This window comes from Rhinopithecus roxellana, chromosome 10 (genome assembly GCF_007565055.1).
Source record: "Rhinopithecus roxellana isolate Shanxi Qingling chromosome 10, ASM756505v1, whole genome shotgun sequence".
Taxonomy (NCBI): Eukaryota; Metazoa; Chordata; class Mammalia; order Primates; family Cercopithecidae; genus Rhinopithecus; species Rhinopithecus roxellana.
In genome coordinates, this window is record NC_044558.1 from 8,283,424 (window position 1) to 8,307,709 (window position 24,286).

At 45.9% G+C, this 24,286-nt stretch overlaps 2 protein-coding genes across 16 annotated transcripts in view; one reads left to right on the forward strand and one right to left on the reverse strand.

The window, feature by feature from the left end:
* The window catches only part of WNK1 (WNK lysine deficient protein kinase 1), a 160,921-nt gene extending 155,460 nt beyond the window's left edge, over positions 1-5,461 (forward strand). For 8 of the 9 annotated variants that reach the window (XM_030938656.1, XM_010363550.2, XM_030938653.1 and 5 more), the window contains 2 exons: positions 2,006-2,193; positions 2,645-3,562. In XM_030938656.1, the coding sequence (XP_030794516.1) occupies positions 2,006-2,193; positions 2,645-2,962 (506 nt within the window). In that variant the 3' untranslated portion in view covers positions 2,963-3,562. Of the gene's footprint in view, positions 1-2,005; positions 2,194-2,644 lie in introns of all 9 variants that reach the window. The other variant, XM_010363546.2, reaches the window with a different exon arrangement.
* The window catches only part of RAD52 (RAD52 homolog, DNA repair protein), a 37,919-nt gene continuing 18,716 nt past the window's right edge, over positions 5,084-24,286 (reverse strand). For 6 of the 7 annotated variants that reach the window (XM_030938661.1, XM_010363535.2, XM_030938660.1 and 3 more), the window contains exons 4-12: positions 23,473-23,566; positions 23,242-23,309; positions 20,273-20,391; positions 18,597-18,672; positions 10,741-10,922; positions 10,446-10,585; positions 8,546-8,650; positions 8,010-8,237; positions 5,084-7,566 (exon numbers count right to left, since the gene is read on the reverse strand). In XM_030938661.1, the coding sequence (XP_030794521.1) occupies positions 7,505-7,566; positions 8,010-8,237; positions 8,546-8,650; positions 10,446-10,585; positions 10,741-10,922; positions 18,597-18,672; positions 20,273-20,391; positions 23,242-23,309; positions 23,473-23,566 (1,074 nt within the window). In that variant the 3' untranslated portion in view covers positions 5,084-7,504. Of the gene's footprint in view, positions 7,567-8,009; positions 8,238-8,525; positions 8,651-10,445; positions 10,586-10,740; positions 10,923-18,596; positions 18,673-20,272; positions 20,392-23,241; positions 23,310-23,472; positions 23,567-24,286 lie in introns of all 7 variants that reach the window. The other variant, XR_004059537.1, reaches the window with a different exon arrangement.

Below are 24,286 nucleotides of genomic sequence, written 5' to 3' on the forward strand. Positions count from 1 at the left end.
TTGCTCTTCCCTTCACACTGTATGTGCAATAGCAATCCCCTTGTGGCTCCAGCAGGCACCAAGAAGTGAGCTGACACTCACACTGCAGTAGTTCCATGTCTTGCCATAGTGGTAGGAAGCATGTGGCCTTCCTCACTCTGCAGCTTCACCTCAGAATTAGCTGTTACTCCAGCACAGACATGCTTGTGTGTGCCATTCCCCAGGTGGTAGGATATAAGCTTGACTTGAGACAAGTGATGGTCAGTAACAGGCTTTTAAGTGGCAGGGTTGTGTTAGGTGTGCTGCTTTGACCTGGAAAGCAGGAAACGCATGCACTTACTCACCCCCAGCGTTACTTGGGTGCCTTTAAGGACTAGTGGTTCACAACGGACTTTAGTCGCTTTTATTTATTCTGTAACGTGAGATCTGGTAAGACAGTGGGGGGTAAGGAAAATAGACAAGACCATGACTCTTCTTTCCCTCTTCCCCAAAACGTGCCTCCTCGAATAATCTTCAGTGTGCCCTCCAGCAGAGCCGAAATCAGGCAGGACATAGACTCCTTCTTCCTTTTTCATCAAACCATAGAAATAGAATTCCTTCATCATAACCGCAAAGCTTCCTCCTCCCCTTTGCACCCTGCCTCAGCTGCATTTTCTTGTCGCTTCTACATGGGAGTGCTTGCTGTTCTGGGAAGAGTGGGGAGAAGCGGTGGGAATCCTTGAGCCAATTGAAACGGAGGTCATCTTCAGGAAAACCATGTCTTCCTGAAGTTGAAAGATTCAGGCACACCATATAGTCCTTTCCTCGTGAATAATCTTGTTCTTTACTCATGGGAAATTGGAAGAGGCTAACCCCTCCCAAGTTTATGTTTGCAAAATCATGTTTATGGGTCCAGGTGAAAAACTCTTCTGAACACAGCATGCTACTTCTGTTATTACCTCTCTCTATTTAAAGAATGGCTAGGCTGAGCATGGTGGCTCACACCTGTAATCCCAGCTGTTTGGGAGGCTGACATGGCAGGATTGCCTAAGCCCAGCAGTTCCTAAGCAACATATGGAGATTCTATCTATTTAAAAAATTAACTGGGTGTGGTAGTGCATATGTCTAGTCCCAAACTACTTGGGAGGCTGAGGCAGGAGGAGTTTGAGACTGCAGCGAGACGTGATTGTGCCGCTGTATCCAGCCTGGGTGACAGAAAAAGAAGAGAACCTTCCTTAAAAAAAAAAAAAAAAAAGCCGGGCATGGTGGCTCACGTCTGTAATCCCAGCACTTTGGGAGGCCAAGGCGGGCAGATCACCTGAGGTCAGGAGTTTGAGACCAGCCTGGCCAACATGGCAAAACCTTATCTCTACTAAAATACAAAAATTAGCTGGGCATGGTGGCACACACCTGCAATCCCAGCTACTCTGGAGGCTGAGACAGGAGAATCGCTTGAACCCGGGGAGGCAGGGGCTGCAGTAGCTGAGATCATACCACTGCACTCCAGCCTGGGTAATAGAGTGAGACTCCATCTGGGGGAAAAAAAAAAAGGGCTAAAGATTGTGGCAATGTCCACATGGTTTGGAAACCCACCTTCTCCTTAGCCAAGCATCTTTTCCTACTCCTACTTTAACCCTGCCCAATGCACTCTTTTATCCTGCATTCTGCAAAATTCCAGAGCAACTAGCCTTGCTGATCGTATTACACCTCCATCAGCAACGTGATGTTGGGGATAGCGTACTGGCGAGCAGTTCCAGTTCTCAGGTGCTTTGTGAATGGACTGAAAGAGGCCCCTGCCTGTGTACCTACCGTCATCCTGAGTTGTTCAGCCTTATCAGCAGCTACTGAAGAGAAACTGTTTTCACCACCCTATTATACCAAAACAAATGGCTAAACAAAACCTTGAAATCTTCCCTTCTTGCATGGCTTCCCAATTCATCCTCTTCCCATTCTGTGGCTTGCCATTCATCATCCCGTGAAGTTTTCCCTCTTCCCGAAATTGTAACCTAGGCTTCTTTTAATGCTTGTATTCTGTTACTTATAATAGGGACCAGCAGCACAAACACTGTTGGGGCAACAGTGAACAGCCAAGCCGCCCAAGCTCAGCCTCCTGCCATGACGTCCAGCCGGAAGGGCACATTCACAGATGACTTGCACAAATTGGTAGACAACTGGGCCCGAGATGCCATGAATCTCTCAGGCAGGAGAGGAAGCAAAGGACACATGAATTATGAGGTAAGTCTCTCTTTTGCCGTGGAGACTCCATAACACACGCCTGAATCGAGGTGATATAAAAACAACTAGGCTGCTGCTTAACGTCTTACACCATGACCTTCTTCAGTAGCTCATGAATTTTAACACTTTAGAAAAACAAGGCAAAAATCCTCCAGGCACCCTTTTATTTTCCTTCCCTGAATTCTTAACCTCTTATTGGTCAGCTCAACTTTTTCTTCTTCGTTTTTCCTTCGTCATCCTGAACTACACACACAGACACACACATGCACACGACGTTCCTCCCCTCTCATCAGGATTATTTTCACCCTTACTTGGTAAATATAAAGAGCCAATAAACACTACAGAAGACTGTTTTGCTGTATCTTACAGGATTAGACTAGAAGTGTATGTTAGTGCCACACATTTTATACCCATGGCCCACACCACACTTGACATGTGGTTTGGTTTTCAGGGCCCTGGAATGGCAAGGAAGTTCTCTGCACCTGGGCAACTGTGCATCTCCATGACCTCGAACCTGGGTGGCTCTGCCCCCATCTCTGCAGCATCAGCTACCTCTCTAGGTCACTTCACCAAGTCTATGTGCCCCCCACAGCAGTATGGCTTTCCAGCTACCCCATTTGGCGCCCAGTGGAGTGGGACGGGTGGCCCAGCACCACAGCCGATTGGCCAGTTCCAACCTGTGGGAACTGCCTCCTTGCAGAATTTCAACATCAGCAATTTGCAGAAATCCATCAGCAACCCCCCAGGCTCCAACCTGCGGACCACGTAGACCTAGAGACATTAGCCCAACAGATCTGGGGGCAGGAGATGGAATGTGGGGGGTGGGGGGGTGGGAAGTAGCCTGTATACTAACTACTAGTGCTGCATTTAACTGGTTATTTCTTGCCAGAAGGGAATGTTTTTCATACTGCATTGAGCCCTCAGAATGGAGAGTCTCCCCCGCCCTAGTTATTTGAGTGGGAGAGGAAGCAAAGAACAGCTTTTTTGTAAAGGGGCAGCTTCAGACCATGCTTTCCTGTTTATCTGTACTCAGTAGCGAGGATGAGGGCTAGGAAAGTCTTGTTCATAAGGAAGCCAGAGAACTCAACGTCAAATCCAACCCATCTGTACTTCCGAGTGGGTGGGGCTCATGCCCCAGATCCCTCACTCCCTCAAGAATCTGAACCACAAGAGACAAAAACAACCTACTGGGCTCTCTCCTACCCTGCCCTCCTCCCTTTTTTTTACCCCTCTTTTTTATTTTGTCTTTCTTTGCTCTTTAGAACCCAGTGAAAAATACCAGGGGACTGGGGTGCAACTCTTTCTTATGATAGGTCATTAGTGCTTTAAGCAAAAGATATTAGCAGCTTTGACTGCAGCATTAGCAATTAGGAAAAAAAAAAAATTAAGTTCCCTGCGGACATGTAACTTTGCCATCAGTTTTGATGTGGAAACACTGTGATATATAAAATGTTGTTGGACAACAGTAGTTTTAAGAGTAAAATACGAAACGTTTAAAAAGTTCCAAAAAAAGCTAGCTCTGTCCTTTACTTATTGAGACACTTTAACTTTTTCCTTTGTATTTCCATTGTATTAGATGAATAAATGTGAATGTAAAATTGTATAAATTACTGTACTTGAATACTTCTGTTTCCCAGTGTTGCTTGCTGGACATTTTAGTGCCTTGGACTTCTATTGCTTCTGCCATTAGCATCAACTTATCAGACCCCAGATCAATAAAGGGCATGTGGAAGGAAATCTTAGGTCCATGTGACCCCAGCAGTCCAGCAGTGGTTATGCCAAAGGGAAATTGAAAAAGTATTTTTTTAAGTCCTTCAACAACTTTGTCTAGAGCAGGTGTAAGATGAGTAGGGTCGGAAGTTAAGTTGGCATCAGTGGTTAAAAACAGAAAGTTCTGTTTCAGGAATAGTGAGGAGGGGGTGTTGTAACAAAATTGGGCAACTGAAAAGAATGGTGTGTGCTGGGTGACAGACAGACTGAAGAATGAGGAAACAAACTTGTTTTGAAGATATGTGATGCCTGGCCAGTGACTGTCATATAAACCTTTCTTACTTGAGCTAGGCTTGAACAGACGTGACCTAGAAGAAATTGAACATAAAGAGAAGGGGGTGGGGGCTAGTTTTCAAGTTGGGGAACCTGATAGTGAAAAGTCACAGATGGAGAAAGTTGCTCTCAGAAAAACTGTTTGGATTGTTTTCCTTTGTTGCACATGTGCCATGCATTTCTCAGCTTGGGGTACTATATTTTGTGGAAAGTGATTCTTTCCACATCTGAATCTTTCCACGTCTGAATTACTCATTGTAGGAAAGAATACTTACTCCTACTCATTTCCTTTATGATGTCCAAATGGTTGCAGGATCATCATCTATTGTGCCACCTTTATTTCTAGAAGTACAACTAATATGTTCACATTTTCAAATAAATATTCCCCGTAAGTAATAACTGCAACCAATCAGTGTTATTTAGTGCTATGCCTACTTGTAATGGGTAGTTATTATTTTCAGAGCTTTCCGGAAATACTGTCCTAATTGGCTGTGTTTAGGATCTTTGTTATCTCTGAAGACAGACAAAGAAGCTAGGACTCTTAATGTTGGGGTGCTTATTGACTCTTAGTTGGGAAACTGAAAATATTTCCAACCTTTTACCCACGTCAATGGCATATTCCGGAAATCACCACCACCACACCACCACCACCACAGAAAGAGGCTGGAGGCTCCCGTGCGCTGTTCATTCCATAAGGGGCCTGCTTCCCTTATTAAGTTGGTCTATGGCCCTAAAGGTGCAAATGAGAGCCGAAGGGTTTTAAAAGGTAGAAAGGAAAAGGGCAGGGGCTTCAACCCCTGCTATAAAATGATTGACTTATTTATTCTCTGCTTATATTATTTCTTGTGGAGCGAGTAAGGATAGAACCAAGCAGGGGCTGAGTGGCTGAGAAAGGGGCCGCCTGAGTGAAACATCCTTTATACAGAGGCGCAGGGAGCCTGATGCGGCACATTCTCATTTGTTCTTTGGGTTTAATAATTTTGACATCTTTTCACTCATGCACAAAAAGTCAGAACTGGTTTTATTTACTGTTGATTTCATCCTCCTGTGGATGAAATAACTGAAGCCTAGAGGAATGAACTAGTGCTACTGAACTGTTTAAATTATTTTTGTGTTAATAGTACACTTTGAGTATCTTTTTCCACATTAAAAACTTTCTGAATTAGAAATGTTTTCCTTACATTATTTAACAATGTACACTGTTTAAAAATAAAAACTCAAACTTCGGGGGTTTCTCAGCAGCCGTTAACTGTACATTTTGCACTAACTCTGGGTGTTGCGCTTCTTGTAAGATTGCGCTTTGTGCTTCAGTTTGTTACCTTTGTAGACTTATTTAATGAAACCATTCAAATAAACCAAACTTGCTTTTGTTGAGCTGTGGGGTTTCATTTCCAGAAAATTCCTTCACATTCTCATTGGCACTATTTTGAGTTAAGTGCAATTTATAACTGGATTCCTAATTCCTGGGAGCTCTTTTGCTGCCTCTTCATCTTCCAAAGGAAGAGAAATGGTCGGCTGCCGGCTAGTACTTTCAGACTTCCTTATCTCAGGTTCACAGCTTCCCAAATGGGTCTGTGAGCCAAAAAATAAGAAGTCACTGCTTCAAGATTAGGCACAGCCAAGCCCCAAAATAGATCTAAAAAAAATTAAAGTGGCTGAATGCGGTGACTCATGCCTGTGAGTCCAGCGCTTTGGGAGGCCGAGGCAGGCAGATCACTTGAGGTCAGGAGTTTGAGACCAGCCTAGTCAACATGGAGAAACCCCGTCTCCTCTACCAGAAATACAAAAATTACCCGGGCGTCTTGGTGGGCGCCTGTAATCCCAGCTACGCGGGAACCTAAGGCGGGAGAATCACTTGAATCCCGGCAGGCGGAGGTTGCAACGAGCTAAGATCGCGCCACTGCACTCCAGCCTGGGCTACAGAGCCAGACACCCTCGCGAAAAAAAGAAAATAAAATTGCAAACTTATTTGGGGGGAAGAATTATGAAACATCTGAACACTATTATGAAAAGCCAATTTATGGTCAAGGTGGGTTACATCTCACATCTGAAATGAGCAAGTAGAAACGGTTGTGTTTGAGTATCCCCCTAATTGAAATGCTCCGAGATCCGAAAATTTCTGAGCACTGACATGATGCCAGAAATAGAAAACTCCACACATGACCTCGTGTGACAAGTCGCAAAGCACCAGGCATACAAGCTTATTCAGTGACCCTAAGAGGAAAAAAAAGACCCAGTCCCCTTCAGCTGCAGTATCTCTTATACATAAGCTTTGTTTCATGGAAAAATTATGTGTATGAGGTACATATATGAAACACAGGTGAAGTCCCATCCCCAAGGTCTCACTATGTATATACAAATATTCAAAAAATGCACAATTCTGGTTTCAAGCATTTCAGGTAAGGGGCTATGCAATATATATATATATTCTATTTTGTTATAAGGTATACGATTTGCTTTCTCAAAAATGCCTTTTCTGGCCACAGTGGCTCACACCAGTAATCCCCGTATTTTGTAAGGCAGAGGTGGGAGGATCACTTGAGCCCAGCAGGTTGAGCTGTGTTTGCACCACTGAACTCCAGTCCGGGCAACACAGCAAGACTCTGTCTCAAAAACAAACAAAAAAGCCTTTTTTTTAAGTCTTAGATGATTATTTCCTTCCTTAGGAAAAAAATGTCAGTCTTGAAGTCTTGAAAGAATGCAGGATTGTAATGTCGTAAACCCATAAATTAGAGTTTATATTAAATGAAGACTAACCTGGATTGATACAAAGTAGTAAAAGCACTACTCCAACCTTTTTCCTGCTGTGATCGACAGTGTGTAATATGGACAACGTTAAAGGCATGGACCCTAAAGGAAAGAAGGCAGATGTTATGCAAAACAACTGAATGTAGGCAATTGCTGAGGCAGGTGCTTAGAAGCAAGTCTGGCCTATATTGCTTGAGGGCAGGGAGCCATTGGTGATTCCTAAAATGTCCATCTGTATTAACATAATAGTTTAGTAATAAATAGTGGGAAGCCTCACAAGCCAAAGAAAAGCTATTTCATCTGTCCCGAGCCTCTCCCTACCAGAGTGGCAGACCAGCTTTCCAAAAGTGCTCAGCTCTGACTGCATTGTGCTCTCAGATCCTCTTGGTAAGGTTCAGAATGAAGCAAGATAAATCGCAATCAAGTTCATTCTCCAGGAGAGATGAACAATTTCATGACGAAAAAGCAGTTTTCCAAAGTCCCTTTGTGACAGAGTCCAGTCACGTGGCCTGCGCCTCAGTTAAGACGGATCGTATTTCCTTTTCTTCATGTCCTGGCTCTTCCTATGAGATTCCCAGTTTCCTACGGAAGACAAAATGGCTTAAATGTAGCTGCCATGATTTTAAAATAAACTGACAGCTAATGATTTCTGGATTATATTAATGATCCTAATCTAGACTAAGCCCAAGAAAGAGAATTACTGTTAGGAGGAAGGCAGATGATTCTCCTCGACCAAGTGGCATGGTGCTCACGACAGACCTGCTGCTAGGAGGGAAAGCTCTCCCTGCAGTCGCACTTCCGCTTCCTGCTATTATCAGGAGCTGAAAAGGGCTGCACCTGCAGTCAGGAGCCCAAAGGAAAAGTTCTGGCTCTTAAACCAATTATCTTCTACGTGTGGTGCCATTCCCTAATAGAAGTTCCCTGTTCTATCAAACTTTAAATAAAATGTCGTCCTTCCTCAAAAATTCCCAGAATTAAAGCTAGGACCTCCCTTTAATTTTTGTGCCCAAACACCTCTCTGCTACCTGTTCCGCGTTGGTCAGTGCTGTAAGTCTGGAGGTCCCAAGATCCAGATTTTGCTTGTGGTTTCTGGTGGCAAAGGCTGTGTGGAGTCTTGTTCTGGGTCACCACCTGGTGGTTCAAGGCTAGTGTGTCAGCGGTCTGGGCTGGGTCTGCTCTAGACAAGGGCTTGACCACACCATCCCCTGCATCTGGAGTTACAGCCCACTTTTCAGAGTTGTCTTCAAGAGTCTCTACAGAGGGCAAGGGAAAGTGTGTCATCAGCGAATAATGAAATATTCTCACAGAAAGCACTGGAAAAACTGGCCATCAGAAATTCCATATCTTGAGTACCTTCTGAAAGTTTCTGGAATTTCGCTCCCCTCCCCCTCAAAGCACACTTCCCTTCAGTTAGGACGAAAGAGAAACTGGACATACGCGATCAGCCAGAACCCCTCCACGAAAACCCACGGAAATGAGGACTTCTGTGCTGCCTAAAAGGTATTCTGTGGCTACTAAAAACATACAGCACAGTAGCTTACAAGCATTTCAAGGTATTTACTGATTAATTCTTGAGTCACTCCTGCAAGGAAGTCTTTCTCCAGGAGTGGTTCTGAGACGGTAGTTACAGGAGTGCTGTGCGTCAGAGGAGGGGCCGGAGGCGCTGCTACGGTTCACAAAGGAGAGAAAGGACAACTCATAATCGCATCACTACATGGGATTTCAGAGCTGAGTCCACTCCCCTCTCGCCAAAGGGCACACTCTCAGGACAACACCGCTTCCGGCTGCGCTGCCTCAGCCAGTAAGAAGAACTTCGGATTCCCGGGTCCCAGTCCCACCTACAGATCTGTCTGTGGTTTGAACTCTTCTCACCAGTGGGAAAGACAAGTTTCTTTTCTCCTTTCATAGCAAAAGTAAAAGGGTTCTTACAGGCCATCTAGTCCAGTGTCTGGCTTGCTTGTTACAGCCATAACCCTTGCTCAAACAAAATCTTAAACTAAAATCTGACCAGGCGCAGGGGCTTACCCCTGTAACCCCAGGACTTCGGGAGGCCAAGGTGGGAGGATCACTTGAAACCAGGAGTTCCAGATTCCACCTCTACAAAAAATAAAATGTTAGCGGGTGTGGTAGCATGCACTTGTAGTCCCAGCTACTCAGGAGGCTGAGGAAGGAGGATCACTTGAGCCCAGGAAGGTCAAGGCTGCAGGGAACCCTGATCCCACCACTACACTCCAGGCTGGGTGACAGAGCAAGACCCTGTCTGAAAACAAACCAACAAAATCTTAAGGCAAAACCTGATGTGTGAAATGGATTAAAATAACAATGGCTCAGGTTGTCTGCCAAGGGGCAGGAAAGGCCTGGAGGGCAGCTTCCTCCACAGTCTACCCGGGAGCCTCTGCAATGGTTGAGAAGCTAAACATCTGGAATAACTGGGTCAGGACATCCACAGGACAGGAAGTGGTTCTGTTTGAGTGTTTATGTTAATTTCCGCCTGTGAGTGCTGAGGGGCACATCAATGCACAACCATGGAGCCAGTCCTCTGAATCTTCTTCACAATTCGTAGGGAAAAACTGGGCAAAAGCTCGACGGATCTGGGACAAGGCTTCTCTCTGTTTCCACTCTGAGTAAGGACTACCTACCCCTGGACGGGCAGGAGAGAACAGGAGGGGAGACAGAGAAGGAAGAGAGGAAGGCGTCTGTATCACAGGTTCCCACTGACTCTGGACTCCAAAATAAACTAAAGTTGATAGATAAACCATCTGCCAAAGGTTCCCGTTATTCTCAACCCCAGTTTTGCCTTGTATTTGAGGCCATCTCAGAAACAAGGCTTGCGTTTTTTTTTTTTTCGAGGCCAGGTCTCATTGTGTTGCCCAGGCTGGAGTGCAGTGGCACGATCCTGGCTCACTGCAACCTCTGCCTTCTGGATTCAAGCAATTCTCCTGCCTCAGCCTCCCGAGTAGGGGGGACCACAGGCATGTGCCACCATACCTGGCTAATTTTTATGTATTTTTGATAGAGATGGGGTTTCGCCATGATGGCCAGGCTGGTGTCAAACTCCTGACCTCAAGTGATCTGCCCACCTTGGCCTCCCAAAGTGCTGGGATTACAGATGTGAGCCACCGTGCCCGGCCAAGGCTTTCTAATGTAGAGATGGCCAAAGTATTTGAAGCAAAAAAAAGTTATTTACCCTGAAATTGCTAATTCTAGAAGATTTTATCAAGGCCCATTTAGTTCTATAGGGAAAAAAAAAAATCACTGTCTTTAGAAATGGGAAAATGTATGGCAGATTTAAATATCTGAATTTCCTGGGCTCCTCTCTCCTGCGTGTGGCAGGAGAGAAGTCCCAGCGAGGCCTGGTTTGGAGCCGGCCACAGGGTTACTGGCAGAGAATCAGCTGACCCTGCGGCCAGACTTCCTCCTGCAGACACCTCCCAGGGCTCTGCTCCCACCGTCTCACACACCCTCACTCTTCTCAACTGACGGCGTGGAGACGTGAACGTGCTGTTTCTCCATCCGCTCCCGGAACTGCTGCTGCAGCTGCTTTTGCCGGAGCTTCCGCTGGTACGTGGCCTCGCTCTCCACGGTGGATGAAGTCAGGCTTCTGCATGAGAGGACCAACGGAGAGGAGCCCCTGAGTAACAGCCATGGCTCCTGGGAGCACGCACACGGCTGGCCGGCGCTGAAGGAGGCAGTGGAGGCCGCCCCAATGACACAGGAAGGGGCCGAGAGGAAAGGAAGGGGACTTGGGCCGCATACCGGGAGCTGCAGTCCTTGTCCCCCTGTATCACAACATGGCTTGGTCTGGAAGGGGAGGTCACCTCCTGTGGCTGTGGGTGTCCCAGGGCCATGCTCGGTCGGCAGCTGCTATATCTTGCCTCTTCCACAGACGGCTCAAAATCTTGTCTCTTCGCTTTAGTTAAATCCACTTCAAGAGGCAACTAGTAAGGAAAGAAAGAAGGAGAAAAAAAATTCCTTCAACTGGCTCTTGGCCTCCGCTTCTTCTCCCTGACTCACAGGTATAGATTCCTGGAAAATCGCATTTGATATCCTCCATCCACTGCGCCTCCTAGGTCCTGCTGAGGCAAAGGATCTACAACTTCCAAGTAGTATTTGTAACTCTACGAGAAGGAGAAGCCAAACAATTTCATGTTTTATGTATACCCTTCTGTGTTAGTGAAGTTTTGATAAAAAGGAATCCTTCTTTGGTTTTGCTTAGGGCAGATGTTCTGTAAAATCGAACTGGAATCTTTCCTCGGCAGCTGGGTCTGTCTGTGCTGCCTCCTGGTCCTTGTTCCACGGATATGAGCGCATGCAGTCTCCGCGGAGGTCCGCACCTTCTCAACCCTTTCTGCCAGGGCCATCCCTGGAAAGAGCACTTGTCACTGAGGGAGCCTCGGGTACGCTGTGGCATCACGAAGGACCCTTCAGACGACAGAGGGAGCAACACCTGGAGGCACGGACGTCGGCTGCCAGCCAAGGCTGCAAGGAATCTTCCAGGACGGGGCTGGTCCTGCGTCTCCTCGACATGAGAACGGACACTCCTGTGCTGCGTGGCACAGGGCAAATGATTTCATTTCCACACTGATTCCTACAGAAATCCAGAATATTTTTCCTTGGGAAAACATCTCTCAATTCATAAAACTGATGCTGATGGAGTAATTGTTTGAATATGAGGGATTAAGACGATTACATTTTGACCTGAAAATGAAAATTATAGTGTAGATTTCATATCTACATTGAAAGATAAATGAGTAGTTTAAAAAGAAACGAGCTTTGGCCAGGCACGGTGGCTCATGCCTGTAATCCCAGCACTTTGGCAAGCCAAGGCAGATCACTTGAGTCCAGGAGTTCAAGACCAGCCTGGCCAACATGGCAAAAATACAAAAATACAAAAAACATTGAAGGAGCTCCTGGGTAACAGCCTATCTCTACTAAAAATACAAAAAATAAAAAAATAAAAAATTTAGCTGGGCACGGTGGCACACACTAGCGACTCGGGAGGCTGAGCAGGAGAATCGCCTGAACCCGGGAGGCAGAGCTTGCAGCGAGCCGAGATCGCACCACTGCACTCCAGCCTGGGCGACAGGAGCAAGACTGTCTCAAAAAAAAGAAATGAGCTTTGAAAACTCTGAACGACTGTCAATACCAAGTGCTGTCAAAGATACGGAACAACTGGAACTTACACAATGCCATGTGGGGTGTGAACACAGCCATACAGGAACACGGGAAGAACCTGCTAAAACTAAACATGTACCTATCTTCTCACCCAATGATTCCCAACAAAAATGAGCGCGAATGTACAGCAGAACGCCAACAGCAGCTCCATTCACAACATCCAAAGCTACACAGACCAAAATGTCTACTAGGAAAGGACTAGAAAAGTAAACTGCCACATACTCATGCAAAAGAAAACTATACAGCAATGCAACTGCTGCACGCACCATGAACGAACCTCACAACCATGCTGAATTCAATAAGATACAAAAAGTTCAAACTGTAGTATTGCAAAAAAGTACATAACAATAAAAACAAATTTGTGGCTTTGTTTTTGTTTGTTTTTGAGAGAGGGTCTCGCTCTGTGGCCCAGGCTGGAGTGCAGTGGCGTAGTCACAGCTCACTGCAGCCTGGGCCTCCTAGGCTCAAATGATTCTCCCAGCTCAGCCTTCCAAGTAGCTGGGACTACAGGCGTGCACCACCAGGCCCAGCTAATTTTTATATTTATTTTGTAGAGACAGGGTCCCACTATGTTGTCCTGGCTGGTCTCCAACTCCTGGGCTCAAGCCGTCCTTCCTCCTTGGCCTCTCCAAGTGGTGGGATTACAGGAGTGAGTCACCACACCCGGCCAGTCTGTGTTGTTAAAAGTGCTTTGCTCCGTAGTGGGAAGGAGGGCAGGGGATGGCAATGACTGCAAGGAACACAGCTGGGCCTTCTAGGTACTGGCAATGTCCTGTCTTGATTCAGATGTTGGCTACGTGGATGTGTTTGGTTTGAAAATTCATCAAGCAGAGCATGGATGATATGTGCACTTGTCTACATGTTCTTTTTAATACTTCGGTCAATTTTCTTAAAATGTAAACTGTACAATTCCACTTACAGTACAATTCCATGTGTGAACTCTACATACATAAAGTTCAAAAACAGGAAAAAATCTATGAAAGTCAGAATAGAAGACAGGACAGTAGTTACTTTTGAAAAAAAGAAAGCAAGGCAGTGACTGGAAGAGGGCAAAATGGGGCTTCTGGGCTGCTGGTAAAGCTCTGTTTCCCTATCCGGGAGGTGAATAGCTGCGCTCACTTATGAAATGGTGGCTCACGCCTGTAATCCCAACACTTTGGGAGGCTGAGGCAGGTGGATTACTTGAGGTCAGGAGTTCAAAATCACCTTGGCCAACATGGTGAAACCCCATTTCTACTAAAAATACAAAAATTAGCCAGGCGTGGTGGTGGGCGCCTATAATTCCAGTTACTTGGGAGGCTAAGGCTGGAGAATGGTTTGAACCCACGAGGCAGAGGTTGCCGTGATTGCACTCCAGCCTCAGTGACAAGAGTGAAACTCTGTCTCAACAAAAAAAAAAAGAGAAATTTGGGACCAGGCTCAGTGGCTTATACCTGTAATCCCAGCACTTTGGGAGGACAAGGCAGGTGGATTGATCACTTGAGCCCAGGAGTTTGAGACCAGCCTGGCCAACACAGCAAAACACTGCTCTACTAAAAATACAAAACATTAGTTGGGCATGGTGGCGGGTACCTGTAGTCCAGCTACTCAGGAAGCTGAGGCACGAGAATCGCTTAAACCTGGGAGGCAGAGGTTGCCGTGAGCCAAGATACCACCACTGCACTCTAGCCTGGGCAACAGAGCAAGGCTCTGTCTAAAAAAAATAAATAAATAAAAAATTAGGGCTGGGTGCGGTGGCTCACGCCTGTAATCCCAGCACCTTGGGAGGCCGAGGTGGGCAGATCACCCGAGGTCGGGAGTTTGAGATCAGCCTGACCAACTTGGTGAAACTCTGTCTCTACAAAATACAAAAAATTACCTGGGCGTGGTGGCACACACCTGTAGTCCCAGTTAGCTGGGAGGCTGAGGTAGAAGAATCGCCTGAACCTGGGAGGCAGAGATTGCAGTGAGCTGAGATCACACAATTGCACTGCAGCCTGGGCAACCAGAAGTCTCAAAAAAAAAAAAAAAAGAAAAATTAGCTGGGCATGGTAGCACACGCCTGTAGTTCCAGCTACTCAGGAGGCTGAGGTAGGAGAATTGCTTAAACCCGGGAGGTGGAGGTTGCAGTGAGCCGAGATCACACCACTGCACTCCAACCTGGGCAGCAGAGCAAGACTCCATCTCAAAAAACAAAAAACTATTATAGGAGAAGAGGGTATTATATAATGATAAGAATGTCAGCCGGGTGCGGTGGCTCACGCCTGTAATCCCAGCACTTTGGGAGGCCGAGACGGGCAGATCACGAGGTCAAGAGATTCGAGACCATTCTGGCTAACACGGTGAAACCCCGTCTCTACTAAAAATACACAAAACTAGCCGGGCGAGGTGGCGGGCGCCTGTAGTCCCAGCTACTCGGGAGGCTGAGGCAGGAGAATGGCGTGAACCCGGGAGGCGGAGCTTACAGTGAGCCGAGATTGTGCCACTGCACTCCAGCCTGGGCAACAGAGCGAGACTCCGTCTCAAAAAAAAAAAAAAAAGAATGTCAATTCACCAAGAAGATATAACGATTATAAATATTTATGCACCAAACACCAGAGGTCCTAAATATATGAAGCAAACTTTGATGGGATTGTAAGGTGAAATAAAAGCAACACAATAATAGTAGACTTCACTACCTAACTTTCAATACTGGATAAAACAACCAAAAGATGAATAAGGCGATAGAGTATTTGAACAATACTATAGGCCAACTGGACCTAACAGTCATATACATAACATCCCACCTACCAACAGCAAAAAATACATTCTTCACAAGTACACATGCAACAAGACAGACCGCATGTCAGGCCACACAACCAGTCCTAACAAATTCAAGATGGAAATCATATAAAGTATCTTTTCAGTCACAACGGAATTAAACTAGAAATCAACAGCAAAAAGAGAACTGGAAAATCCACGAATCACCACACTCTTAAAGGAAACGTAACAAGGAAACTTAGAAGTAATTCCTTGAGACAAATGAATACCACAACACAACACACCAAATGACACAACACAACATTCCAAACTTCTGGGGTGCGGTGAAAACTCTTAAGAGGGAAGTTACACACACATTTTTTTAAAAAAAGGAGATCTCAAATCTACGTTCTACCTCAAAGAACTAGAAACAAAAGCTATACCCAAAGCTAGCAGAAGAAAGGAAATTCTAAAAAGAGGAGAGCAGACATAAGTGAAAGAGAAAGTACAAAAACCATACGAAAACGCGCAACAGAAACAGGAGTCGGGCCACATGTGGCTGCCCGTTATCCCAGCATCTGGGAGGCCGAGGCAGGTGGATCACTTGAGGTTGGGGGTTTGAGACCAGCCTGGGCAACATGGTAAATTTTTTTGTATTCTCCGCCTGGCATGGTGGCGGGCACCTCTATAGTCCCAGCTACTTGGGAGGCTGAGACAGTAGAATTATTTGAACACAGAGGCGGAGGTTGTGGTGAGCCAAGATGGTGCCACTGCACTCCAGCCTGGGCAACAGAGTGAGACTGTCTCAAGAAAGAAAATATGGTCAACATCACTAATCATCAGGGGTATGCAACTCATAATCACAATAAAATATCACACCCATTAAGATGGCTACTCAAAAAAAAAAAAAAAAGCCAAAAACTCAGAAAATAACACGTGCTGGTTAGGATTTAGAAAAACCTGAACTCATGTGCACAGCTGCTGGAATTGTCAAATGAGGCAACTGCTATGAAAATCGGTATGGCAGCTCCTCGAAAACTGAAAAACAGGGTTACATACGACCCAGCAATCCCCTTCAGAACACGTCTAAAAGAATTGAAAACAGGATCTCAAAGGGTTACACACCCACGTTCACAGCAGCATTATTCACAATAGCCAGGAGGTTGAAAGTAACCCAAATGTCCCTTGACCAATGAACAAACTGTGGTCTATACGATGCAATAGTCAGCCCTAAAAAGAAGGGAATTCTGATACACATGACTACATGGATGGATCTTAAGGGCATTCATGCTAAGTGAAATAAGCCAGTCACAAAAAGACAAAAATTATGTGATTCCATTTATATGAGGTGTCCAGAGTAGACAAATTCATAGAAACAGGAAAGAGACACACACACCTACAATCTCAGCACTTACGGAGGCCGAGTGGGAGGATCGCTTGTGGCCAGGAGTTTGAGACTAGCCAGGGAAACAGCAAAACTCCATGTCCACAAAAGAAATTTATTTTATTTTTATTTTATTATTATTATTTTGAGACAGAATCTCACTCCGTCTCCCAGGCTGGAGTACAGTGGCATGATCTCGGCTCACTGCAGCTTCCACCTCCCAGATTCAAGCGATTCTCATGCCCCAGTCTCCGGAAGACCTGGGATTACAGGCAGGCTGACCACCATGCCCAGCTAATTTTTATATTTTTTCTTTTTTCTTTTTCTTTTGAGATGGAGTCTCGCTCTGTTGCCCAGGCTGGAGTGCAGTGGCGCGATCTCAGCTCACTGCAAGCTCAGCCTCCCGGGCTCACGCCATTCTCCTGCCTCAGCTTCCCGAGTAGCTGGGACTACAGGCATCCACCACCTCGCCCGGCTAATTTTTTGTATTTTTAGTAGAGATGGGGTTTCACTGTGTTGGCCAGGATGGTCTCGATCTCCTGACCTCGTGATCTGCCCGCCTCAGCCTACCAAAGTGCTGGGATTACAGGCGTGAGCCACTGTGCCTGGCCGTATTTTTTATTAGAGACAGGGTTTCACCATTTGGCCAGGCTGGTCTCAAACTCCTGGGCTCAAGGGATCTAACCACCTTGGCCTCCCAAAGTGCTGGGATGACAGGCAGGAGCCACAGCGCCCAGCCTCATTTTTTATAAAAGAAAAAAAAAAAAAAAAATCAAGACCATCCTCGGCAACACAGTAAGAGCTCATCTCTTAAAAAAAAAAAAAAAAAGTTAATTAGCTGGGTCCAGGTGCAGTGGCCCATGCTGTAATCCCAGCGCTTTGGGAGGCCGACGCAGGAGGATCACATGAGCCCAGTAGTTCAAGACCAGCCCTGAGAAATTCTGTCTCTACAAAAAAATATAATAATTGTTTAAAAAATAAAGTAGCTAGGTGTGGTGGCACATACCTGTAGTCCTCGCCACTTGAGAGGCTGAGGCAGGAGGATCCAGGAGGATCCCTTGGGCCCAGGAGTTCAAGGATGCAGTGAATTAGGATTGCACTCCTGCATTCCAGCCTGGGTGACAGAGCAAGACCTCATCTTTCAAAAAATAAATAAAAAAAAAAAAAAAAAAGAAAGAAAGTGGAAGTAGTTACAAGGGTCTGGGAAAAGGGGGAAATGTGGAGTTCTTGTTTTAGGGGTATAGAGTCTTAGTTCTGCAGATCAATTTCACAACAATGTGAATACACTTAACGCTACTCAACCATACACTAAAAATAGTTAACATGTGATGTGTTTTACTACAATTTAAAAAAAGAAAAGGCCGGGTGCAGTGGCTCATGCCTGTCATCCCAGAACTTTGGGACGCCCAGGCAGGCGGATCACTTGAGGTCAGGAGTTCAAGACCAGCCTGGTCAACAGGGAGAAACCCCATCTACTAAAAATACAAAAATTAGCCAGGCGTGGTGGCGGCGCCTGTAGTCCCAACTACTTGGGAGGCTGAGGCAGGAGAACAGTGTGAACCCAGGAGGCGAAGCTTGCAGTGAGCCGAGATCACACCACTGCACTCCAGCCTGGGTGACAGAGCAAGACTCCGTCTCAAAAAAAAAAAAAAAAAATGCCTAACAAATTATTAGCAAACTGAATCCAATCATGTTTACAAATGATTTTTTAAAGGAGTTTTTACAGATGCCCAGAGATACACACCTTGTGGGGCTCCATGAGGAAAAGAATCTCAGGCACAGGATGGAAATGCTGCCCTGCGGGGTGACATGGCAGGGACCTCGGAGAGCAGATGAGGCAGGAGGAACACTCCAGAAGCTACTCATCGCAAGTCAGGTGTGACTCCAGGGCTGCCCAGCCACAGACCCCATTCTCCAAAGGCAAATGCTCAGATCACGTGACAGGTACTGACAGAAATAATGGGCATCTAAATCTTAATGACACCAGAACTAAGGAAAACAAAGAAGGCTCAACAGTGAGGCTGGGAGTGTCTGGGAAGGACAGCGGTGCTGCAGAGGGGGTAGGCTTCATAGACTACCCCCAACCACAGTTCTCTACCTACACGTAACACAAATGCTCCCCATCTCACATTCCCGTCAAATGATGTGATGTTAAAAAAAGTAAACTGTTGTGATTAGTTCCTGCTAGCTCTGACATTCAAAATCTGAAATAAACATTCCAGACCCTCTAAATGGCTGAGTCCTCACTTCTTCTCCTTGCATCCTCCAAGCACTCAACTCACGCCACAGAAGCTGGCTGCATCATCCGCACTGCACTCATCCATGTCTGATGTACCTGGCGTGGAAGCTTATTTAGGGACCTCAGGTAGTCTTTGTCCAGAACACAGTTTCCAAGTGCGTTTCCAAAACTCCTAAGGGCAAGAGGGGAAACAAAGTGAACCAGGGTTAAGAATGGTTACACATGAGTATCAGAGAATAGACTTACAACTTTTGTACAGGTTGCTTCTCAGGTGCAGCAGAGAAAATGGACCCTAACATGCGTTCCCCACTGACGTCGGGTAAGCATCTAGCGTGTTCCTGCACCATGTTAGTTTCTGAGAATACTGCAGTGAGAACAAGACACAAATCCCTGCCTGCACAGAGGTGATGAAGACTGAGGCACCATTCACAAAACCCATCAGCCACTGCAGAGAGTTTTCCTTTTTTTTTTTTTTTCTCCAAAGAATGCTCCAATTTCCCAGCAGGAGTAGGCGACACACACTTGGGGACTGGGGGCTCAAGGGCACAACCTTCCATGAGCAAAGTTCTTAACTTGGGGTCTGCGGACTCCCCCACAGAATTCACAGGTTTTTCTGGTTCAATTCACTTCAATTCTCAAAGACATGGATACGGTTTCCTGTTTATTCCCTCCCAATTTCACGTTGGAACGCGGCCTCCAATGCTGGAGGTGCGGCCTGGTGGGAAGCACTGGATCCTGGGGGTGGATTCGTCATAAACAGCTTAGTGCCACCCCCTTGGTGTTCAGTGACTTCTCTCTCAGTTCACGAGAGATCTGGTGGTTAGAGTATGGGGCTGGGCATGACGGGTCATGCCTGTAATCCTGGCACTTTGGGAGGCACAAGGCAGGAGGATGACTTGAGTCCAGGAGTTTCAGACCGGCCTAGGCAACATAGGGAGACCCTGTCTCTACAAAAAAAAAAAAAAAAAAAAAAATTTTTAATTAACTGGGGGTGGTGTCATGTGCCTGGGATCCCAGCTACTCGGGAGGCTGAAGCAGGAAGATCACTTACGCCCAGGAGTTCAAGGTTGCAGTGAGCAATGCTGGCACCACTGCACCCCAGCCTATGCATCAAAGCAAGATCCTGTCTCAAAAAATGAAAAACAAACATAAAATAAATAAATAAGCCTGGGACCTCTTCCCTGTCTCTCTTGCTCCTCCTCTCCATGTTCCCTCTCCGCCTTCTGCCATGATTAGAAGTTTCCTGAGGCCTCACCAGAAGTGGATGCTGGCACCAGGCTTCCAGTACAGTCCACACAACCATAAGCCAATCAAACCTCCTTTATTTATAAATCACCCAGCCTCTGGTATTCCTGCATGACAACATAAATGGACCAACGCAGACATCCGCGTGACTGTGTAACTAAGTCAACTATGCTACTGTGCATAGCGGAGGGCTGCTGAGGCGCACGGAGAGGATGAGGGTGCTGTCCGTGCACTCGCAGTAGGAGGGCGAAGGTCTCTGGCACACATGACTGAGTGTGCAGAGAAGAGAGAACGCAGGATTCTACCACTTATTCCTGCGAGGGAAGCCTGAAACAGAAACATTGAAAACATACTAACGAAAGTGGAAAAACAGGGCAGACAGGAGCCGGGGCAGGGGTGAGACTTATCTTCCATGTTGCTTAGATTTTTGAACCATGTGGCTGTATTACCTCTTCCAAAAACAACCGAAACCTGCTCTGAAGCAAGCGCTGAAATGACACAGGTTAGACTCCCAGCCCCGCACTCACCTGAGGGCTCGCTTCAGCCCATCTGTCACCGCCTCCTTCCTTGCCTTCTCCAGAGATAAGGCCTTGGACTTGAGGCCCTCACTAACACCATAACCAACATCTTCGTGATAGGAACCATCCTGGGGGCAGAAAAGGAGTTCAAACTCAAACACAAGACCGGCAGGTGCGCCACAACTCCCCCTTTCCTCAAGCAGCAGCGTTCAAAGCAGGAATCTGCCACCTAGCAGCCTTGCCACAGAGGCATGGGCAGAAGCCTGGGTGAGAATCCACTGTCAGTGCTGCTTCCTAGACCTGGTCTGCCTGGACATGTGCCTGTGGTCAAGGTGTCAAGATGATCCTCCCTTCCCAACTTCCCTCTGACACACAAAGGGCACATTAGAAACCCACCCCAAATCCTACCAGTGTGCATTACCCTAAGGTAAAAAACCTCTGGAACGGCCAGGCTGGGCGTGGTGGCTCACACCTGTAATCCCAACCCTTTGGAGGCCGACGCAGGTGGATCACTTGAGGTCAGGAGTTCAAGACCAGCCTGGTCAACATGGTGAAACCCCGTCTCTACTAAAAATACAAAAATTAGCCAGGTGTGATGGCAGGCACCTGTAATCCCAGCTACTCAGGAGGCTGAGGCAGGAGAATCACTTGAACCCAGGAGGCAGAGGTTGCAGTGAGCCGAGATCCTGCCACTGCACTCCAGCCTGGACGACAGAGTGAGACTCCATCTCAAAAAAAATCCCTCTGGGATATCAAAAAAAGGGATAATTTGAATATTGGATCTAATGGTCTCTAAGGATTGGAGAGCAAATCCCTTTGGAAGGCAGGTGGCATCCAGCTCCTGCTGTTCATCAAAAGTGAAGGTGAACCAGAACACATCATTCGCTGATTGAGAATTAAATACAATGTTTGATGATAGCACTCAGTGATTTTTAAAAAATAACTCAGAAAGCACTCAAATAAATGAGTGACACTGTAACAAAACTCTTTCCATTCTCAGCTACTCATTCATTGACACAAGGTTTTCTATTACTATTTAGAAAAATAAGTCAGAATAGAATTAATGCTGAATTGTTCATAAAGAAATAAGCAGGCTGGGCACGGTGGCTCACACCTGTAATCCCAGCACTTTGGGAGGATGAGGCAGGTGGATCACCTGAGGTCGTGAGTCCAAGACCAGCCTGACCAACATGGAGAAACCCATCTCTGCTAAAATCACACACAAAAAATTAGGCAGGCACGTGGCGCATGCCTGTAATCCCAGCTACTCGTGAGACTGAGGCAGGAGAATTGCTTGAACCCGGGAGGTGGAGGTGGCGGTGAGCTGAGATCAAGCCATTACACTCCAGCCTGGGCAACAAGAGCGAAACTCTGTCTCAAAAAAAAAAAAAAAAAAAAAGCGGCCGGGCGCGGTGGCTCAAGCCTGTAATCCCAGCACTTTGGGAGGCCGAGATGGGCGGATCACGAGGTCAGGAGTTCGAGACCATCCTGGCTAACACGGGGAAACCCCATCTCTACTAAAAAATACAAAAAGCTAGCTGGGCGAGGTGACTGGCGCCTGTAGTCCCAGCTACTCGGGAGGCTGAGGCAGGAGAATGGCATAAACTCGGGAGGCGGAGCTTGCAGTGAGCTGAGATCCGGCACTGCACTCCAGCCCGGGCGACAGAGCGAGACTCCGTCTCAAAAAAAAAAAAAAAAAAAAAAAGTAATATTCAATTATGGCTATATGGATATATAAACTAACTAAACTAACTGAAAAAACAGCACTATCCATCTCATTAAGATATTCATTTTCCATAAATTTTATATTTTTTATTTTTGTGGCAAGATTTCAAATCTTTAATTTTTCTAAGTTATCAAAATTTTGCTATATTTATGTTTTCTCTTCACCATAAATACAATTGTCTGGTCAACTGTGTGTTAGCAGTAGCTATAATATAACTAAATCCAAAAGAAATCTCTTAATATTTAGAGCCTTAAGTGCACTGAAAATTTACCAATACTTTTATTTTTATACACATGCAAAGGCAGAGAAGCATAATGAGGCTATCAATAAAATTTTTCTTTTTTTTCACCCAGGAGTTCAGTGGCACAATCACAGCTCATCACAGCCTCGACTTCCCGGGCTCAGGTGATCCTCCCACCTCAGCCTCCTGAGTAGCTAGGACTACAAGCGTGCGCCACCATGCCCAGCTAATTTTTTGTATTTTTAGTAGAGACGGGCTTTCACCATGTTGCCCAGGCTGGTCTCAGATCCCTGGGCTCAAGCAATCCTTCCACCTGAGCCTCCCAAAGTGCTGGGATTACAGGAATGAGCCACCTCGCCTAGCCAAACTCTCAACCATAAATATGTATTAGGATAAAAACCAGTAGGGAAACAGAATGGAAATATAAATTCAGATAAAGAAAGAACCATGTAAAATTTCTAAGATTAAAAAAAAAGCCTGTTCATTGTATTTCTTCAAATAAATGATAGATCTAACCCTGTATAGTACTGAGAGTCCACTGGAACATTTAACAAAGATCTAACAGACTTACGGTAAGTCCTCACTTAACATCTTAAATCACTGTAACTTTAAGCAAAACAACTTCTTAACAAAATCCAATTTTTGTTTTTATCTGTAACAAAAGGACGTGCTTTGCCTAAAGTTGAGTTACCAAAAACTTATCAGTGATGGTAAAATTATTGTATTTTAGAATGTCAGATTTTACCATATGCCAAAAAATATACCCTTTGCAACAATTTTTATATGTGGTGAAAACTTGTAAGTGTTAACTTGAAAATGTGCAAGAGAACAGTTTTTCCATCCTTTTAGGGAGACAGGAGCAACAGTACTTGAATCCCACCATTCTGGGGAACACTGGCTGAGACACAACTCTGCAGCCCGGGTCCCTGTCCAGCTACCTACCTCCCTACCTGCTCACCTTCTGCTACCACCCACTGATCCCTCTGGGCAGGTCTACTCCATCCTCCTCACCTTCAACTGGACCCTCACAAACGCACAGACTCCCACGTAGAACTTGCCATTGTTGAGGTCAACAAAATCTAGGAGTGGGAAAGAGAGCAAGTTGAAGAGGACACTGATCGCTGTGCCACAGCCATTCTTCCTGGTGGCACTAAGTCCACCTACCTCACCTCCTCACTCACAGCACCCTTTCACCAGGAGCTGGACAATGCACAAGTCCCCACTGCTGCAGAGCGTACTCACCCACATTCTGCTGCGTGATGGAGTGTGCCCAGCCATTGTAACCAAACATCTCATTGGCCAGATTAATCACTCGATGACCCTCAATGTAACACACCTAGAAAAGAAATGTTTTTAAGGAAAAGCTGGGTTAAGTCCTTACCACACTTAAATGTGAATCAAAATTTACATAATTTATTCCTCATCTACTTTTTTGGATAAACTGCCCTTAAACATTCTACTCGGGAGGCGGAGGTGGGAGGATCGCTTGAGCCCAGGAGCCCAAGGCTGCGGTGAGCCATGACCATGCCACTGCACGCCAGCCTAAGCGGCACAGTGAGACCCAGTATCTCAAAAAAAAATTATTTTTCAAGAAAATTCTCAATGAATTTATTTCAAACATCTTCTAGATGGTGCCTGCGAGAACTAACGGTCTGTTGGGAGGAGGAACTCACCCAGCAGCTGCTAAAATTCAGTTTGCAGAAAGTATAAATCTCGGTTTGACGTTATTTTATGGAAGACCAAAAATAGTCACAGAAGTTAAAATTAGAAGCAAATGATATGCAATTATGTGTCAATCATAAGTTCTTTAAAAAGCGTTTAATTCAAAAAAAAAGAAGCAAATGGCAAAACGAACATTTTTTTTTTAATGGTGTAAAGGCTGGGCATGGTGGCCCACACCTGTAATCCCAGCACTTTGAGAGGCTGAGGTGGGAGGATCACTTGAGCCCAGCAGTTCGAGACCAGCCTGGGCAACATGGCGAGATGTCGTCTCTACAGAAAATTAAAAAATTAACCAGGCATGGTGGCATGTGCCTGTAGTCCCAGCTAGTCAGGA